The sequence below is a fragment of the Heptranchias perlo genome, unplaced genomic scaffold, assembly GCF_035084215.1.
Source record: "Heptranchias perlo isolate sHepPer1 unplaced genomic scaffold, sHepPer1.hap1 HAP1_SCAFFOLD_163, whole genome shotgun sequence".
Classification (NCBI taxonomy): Eukaryota; Metazoa; Chordata; class Chondrichthyes; order Hexanchiformes; family Hexanchidae; genus Heptranchias; species Heptranchias perlo.
The window spans coordinates 391,002-396,317 of NW_027138892.1; the positions used below are offsets into that span (position 1 = coordinate 391,002).

Below are 5,316 nucleotides of genomic sequence, written 5' to 3' on the forward strand. Positions count from 1 at the left end.
TATATTTAAAAAGAACTTCAACTTGTCACTGAGGGACTGCATCTTTCTTAAATGGGTCATTGCTACTCTCGAACTCTGAGATTCAATTCTATTGACCTTGAACCTTCACCTGCATTTCTCCAAACCACTCTGTTCTTTTGTGCCTCAATTGATTTATCTTTTCCGTTCCTTCCTGTGGATATTCAGGCCTGTTGCCTCAACTTGTGGTCAATGAATGATCAGTGTGGAAGTTCCTGTTGAGACTTCCCTTGAAAGATGAAACAAGTGGAACAATAATTGGGATACAGTGTATTAAAGGGGAACTCCACTTTTGGTTGTTACACCTGCCAAGACCATTGATTCCACGGACACAGATGAGATTTAAAAGTGATGTTGTGTTTTGTGCTCCATATCAGGGGTAACTTGAGCCCCTTAAGGTGAAAGCTCTAATCTATATGGGAAAGAATGCTCATCAAATCTGGCAGTGCCAATCATTTCAGGGGTTTCTGACTGCAGGCCTGAAGTCCCCTGTAATAGAAGGTGGACTGAGCAGAGTAACAGAGGCTGCTCCAGGCAACTTCTACCAATGGTGGAGCTACTTCAATCATGTGTCATTGAGGAGCAGCTGAAACCCCTCAAACTGCTGCTTAACAGGGTAGGAAAATGACCAGAAATAGCTTTTGTTCAATGAGACCAGCTCTTCATTCCTTAACCTGATGTATTTCAGATGGCTGGCGATTTCCTGGTCGACACCACCCACCTGAACCACACCCCAAATGCTCGTGGATCTGTTATTGTGAGAACTAATGGAGCAATCATTCCCATTGAGTGCCACTGTTTTAGGTAAGAATCTTTACTCTATTGCAAATAAGGTCTACAGCAGGTGCAGTTCTGTGAAGTTGTCCTGAAATTACTGTACTGTCCTTTCAGGAAGGGCAATGTGAGCAGTGACCCTATCAAGCCCACCTGGATCCCATTCAGCTCTACCAAGTCTGGAGAAGGGCTTCTGTCATTCTCACTGCGTCTTATGAACGGTATGTGATGGGTGGATGGGGAGTGCTTTTCTGTGGTCTCCCACTGGGAGTTACGCCCACTGTCTCCAACCCTTTTCCTCTTGTACTTCAGATGACTGGCTTACAGAGCGCACCTCGACTGTCTACTACCTGGGTGACCTCATTCACATTGAGGCCTCTGTTTCAATGACCAACCACATGCCCTTGAAGCTCTACATTGACAGCTGTGCAGCTACATTGAGCCCAGACAAGGATTCCACCCCAAGATACATCATTGACTCCCATGGGTAAGGAGCTCTCTGCTTTCTCCAGCTGGTTCTGTCTCAATCGGTTCACTTAATTCACTTTGTCCCTTTTTAAATCTTTCTTCAGTTGCCTCCTGGACAGCAAAGCTGAGGACTCCTTTTCAACCTTTGTGTTGCCAAGAGGTGAACGTGAGCTGGACAAACTCCAGTTTGATCTGGATGCGTTCCGCTTCTTTGGAGATGACCGTTCCTTGGTAAGAGGAAGCCAAACATTGGGGTCCCCATGTTGGGAGGAGGTCACTAAATAACAACTTGTATTGAATGTGTCCCTCAGATTTTCATCACTTGTCACCTGAAAGTTGCTGCAGTGGATCGGAGAGATTCAATGAACAAAGCTTGTACTTTCCAGAATATGTAAGTTCCCTCTCTCTCACTCAGGGATGTGTTATATTAAAGGGTGATGGACAACATGGTTGATAAACTGATTCTCTGGTTGAGCTGGACCCCATTGGAAGAATCGACCAATGACGTGTGTGCCTGTTGTCATCTGGGCAACTGCAGTGCCAGTAGGGAATTCCGACTTGATTCCAGAGGAAGGAGGGATCTTGTATCTGGACCTGGTAGGACATTGATCCTCTTGATTGTTGGAGGTCACCCTTTACCCTCTCTAACTGGAATGTTTGATATTGCAGGGAGTGATGCTGAGTTGAAGTGGGAGGGTGAGGCCTCACTTGGACCCTTGGTCATTCTGGATCCTGATGTGATAGACCTGGCAACTGAGCCCCTTAATGAGGTTGAGCAAAGGATGCAGGAGAGGTCTCCAGGTGGTGAGTTGGCCGACTGCTAGTTTCCATTTTCCCCTCAGTATTTCCTTCACTAACCATTGGTTTCTTGTTGCTTTATAGGTGTGGCGTCTGAGGTGGTCCTGATCTTGGCCCTGACTGTGAGCGCTGTCTCTCTGATCTCTGCTTCTTGGATTGCCTTGTTCCTGAACAGGAAAAACAAGCAAACCCAGTTTAACTAGTTATCAAATGACCAATAAAGCAGTGACCACTTGTATCTTCTCATGGCTGGTTGCTCATTTCTCACTGTCTCCAGTCAACGACACAATGAGTGCTCAATACCGTGTTAGTAACACACTGCACTCCTCCGTCAGTTCCTCCTGTTTGTGAAATGGGTTGAAATGGGTCCATGTAACTAGTGGCAGAATGGCTGGTAATAGTGTATCCAGGCCCAGTCCAGGGATGGCTGCAACAATGGGTGAAGGCTTGCCAGGCCCTCATTGTGCAGGTCAATGAGCTCTGAAGGGACAGTGGGACTGGCCTGAAGTACTGGTGCTGGGTGGTTGACTGCCCAATCATTCCCTTGGTGCTCTGTGGCCATTGATCACTCGAATCCGCACATGGGCTCCAAACTCCTAAACTTTCCCATTTGGAGCTAATTGTCCAAACACCAATAGGATTGAAAATGGGTGGACTTGAACTCTCTTCCAAGATTGAAGATCTCTGCCCCTGGTGTGAAGATCTTTGTTTTGTTGGGCTGGGGCTCCAAGTAAATTTCCAATGCCCAGTGTAATGATTAATGTTCACAGGGGGCAATGTTTTGCTCATTGGGTACAGGCACAGAGTGCGAGGGACGGGGAGCCCAGCGGTTGTGATTTACCTCTGTTGGATTTGAATTTCACCTGTCTTCTCGTGAGCACAGACTGAAGTTTCGTTATCCTCAGCTTCCCCTCACGGCAGGCCCTCAGGATTGTATTGTAAGTAGTTAGTCCTATTTTTCAGATAACGTTATTGTTTATCATTCACTATATTTGAGGGGTGGCAATAGGAACAGGAGTTGGCCATTTAGCCCCTCTCGCCTGGTCCACCATTCAATGAGATCATGGTTGATCTGTGACATAACTCCATATACCTGCCTTAGTCATATCCCTTACCTTTTTGATTAACAAAATTTTAACCTGAGATAATAGATTTAACAATTGAGCTAGCATCAACTGCCATTTGTGGAAGAGTGTTCCTAACTTCGCCCACTCGTTGTGTGTAGAAGTGTCTCTTAACTTCATTCCTGAAAGTCCTAATTCGAACTTCGAGGTTATGTCCCCTGGTCGTTAAACTGGCTGTGTCTTTATAACTTTACAGTGAATTGGGTACAATCCATGTCTGGGACAACCTTGCCTTTGAAATACTGAAATTTGTTCATAAAATGTTCAGATTTAATAAGAGCATATTTGTTTATCTTTACTGAGCTGGGTTTTTCTTTTTGGTAAATCAGACATTCAGGGGGTCTATTAAACAGGATGGGAGCTGTTAGCAGTAAACACCCTCTTCAGACAACATTCTTTAGCAGGTGGAAACCACTTCTCCATTTAAATCAAATCATAGTAATATTTTACTTGAGCTATAATCACTGAAGTTTAGTGTTTAAACATAGCAGGAGATCCAGGCTCGTTCTGTTGCAGCAGAATCACAATAAGTTAGTGGGAACTTTTAACAATAGCAATTCATTTCTGCTCACTTCACACAAGGTGATGTTTCTTCCAGTGGAAACTGCAGTCAGACGGCCCCTCCTCACTTTCACTCTGAGCTTCCTCACACTATTGATGAATAATGTTAGGAAACATTAAACCCAATAGATGACAATACATTGTAGTGTAGTGTAGGGCCATCCTACCCTCTTCTGACTGTTGTCTGATTCACATGTAAACATTTCAGGGAGGCTTTACAAACTGGATATACTGGCCAGGACACCAGGAGAACTACTTTGGGGTATTTTTAAAATGTTGCAACAAAATACCATGTAGAAATGCTTCATGAATTCATTCTCAATGAAGCTTAGGATCTTACAGGACAGAAACAGGTGACTTTCCTTTCGCCTCCTCATCCAATCTAATGTTCCTCTGTTCCAAGGTGCCTCCACTATTATTCCCATTTAAAATAATTCATGGAGTCTGTGTGAACAACATTTTCGGGCAGAACTCTACATTGTCCCCTCCCTATAAAGATATTTTTTTGAACCGTAGACATGTATCTTTTGCCATGTTACATTTGAACCGAGGGGTTATAGAATCATAGAAATTTACAGCACAGAATGAGGCTATTCGGCCCATTGTCTGTGCCAGCTGAAAAAGCTATCCAGCCTAATCGCACTGTTGGTCTTGGTCCGCAGCCTTGCAGGTGACGGGACTTCAAGTGCGCATCCAAGTACTTATAAAAAGCGATGTTGGTTTCTGCCTCTACCACCCTTTCAGCGAGTCAGGTTTAAACCCACACCACCCTCTGGGTGAAAAAAATTATCCCCAGATCCCCTCGAATTCTTCCAATTATTTGAAATATATGCCCCCTGGTTATTGGCCTCTCTGCTAAGGGATATAGGACCTTTATATTCTTTTTTTATTTGTTCATGGGATGTGGGTGTTACTGGCAAGGGCAGCATTTATTGCCCATCCCATTTGCCTTTGAGAAGGTGGGGGTGAGTTGCCGCCTTGAAGTGACGCAGTCCGCGTGGCCCCCAATAATTTTATACACCTCAATTAAATCCCCCCCTCAGCCTCCTCTGTTCCAATGAAAACAACTCCAGCCGATCCAATCCTTCCTCACAGCTAAAATTCTCCAGTCCTGGACCATCCTTGTAAATCTCCTCTGGACCCTCTCTGGTGCAATCCCATCTTTCCTGTAATGTGGTGACCTGAACTGGACACGGGTTAAATTTATTAGTCCGCCTGTTCCCACAGGTCCCAGTCGAGTTTCTTCATTCCTTTCCTTGGTTCAATCCGTCATTCACCGATTGGGTTTATGACCGGTCACCACCTCCTGTGATTTCCCCAATTGGCTGCCCCTCTTCTCAGAGATTCTCTCGCTCCACAGACCACCTGCACTCTGTCGGTTCCACCAATCCGGGAAGCTTCACCTGTGATTGGATGAACTCGGTGACCCGGGCCCGTCATGGCTGCCCAATCTCCCACAATGCAGAGCGGCAGAGAAAAGGCCCCATCTGTGAGACAGGCCGCGCTGCACTCTGGGAGAATATTCGCACATGCGCACATCACCCGCCGGATCAGCGACCGCTTCCTGTTGTGT

The 5,316-nt window shown here is 45.5% G+C and overlaps 1 protein-coding gene across 1 annotated transcript; it reads left to right on the forward strand.

The window, feature by feature from the left end:
* Positions 1-924: 924 nt before the first annotated feature.
* Positions 925-2,267, forward strand: LOC137309371 (zona pellucida sperm-binding protein 3-like). Its single transcript, XM_067977620.1, has 7 exons — positions 925-1,013; positions 1,105-1,279; positions 1,365-1,491; positions 1,572-1,651; positions 1,736-1,857; positions 1,930-2,064; positions 2,143-2,267. The coding sequence occupies exons 1-7, from the start codon at positions 1,007-1,009 to the stop codon at positions 2,259-2,261; spliced, it is 765 nt and encodes a 254-aa protein (XP_067833721.1). The 5' UTR covers positions 925-1,006; the 3' UTR covers positions 2,262-2,267.
* The last annotated feature ends 3,049 nt before the right edge of the window (positions 2,268-5,316 follow it).

What these genes read in the sequence shown, in the direction of transcription:
- LOC137309371 (XM_067977620.1), top strand. An exon ending in TACATCATTGACTCCCATGG is followed by an intron (nt 1,280 to 1,364) that starts GTAAGGAGCTCT and finishes ATCTTTCTTCAG; the next exon opens with TTGCCTCCTGGACAGCAAAG. An exon ending in GCAGGAGAGGTCTCCAGGTG is followed by an intron (nt 2,065 to 2,142) that starts GTGAGTTGGCCG and finishes GTTGCTTTATAG; the next exon opens with GTGTGGCGTCTGAGGTGGTC.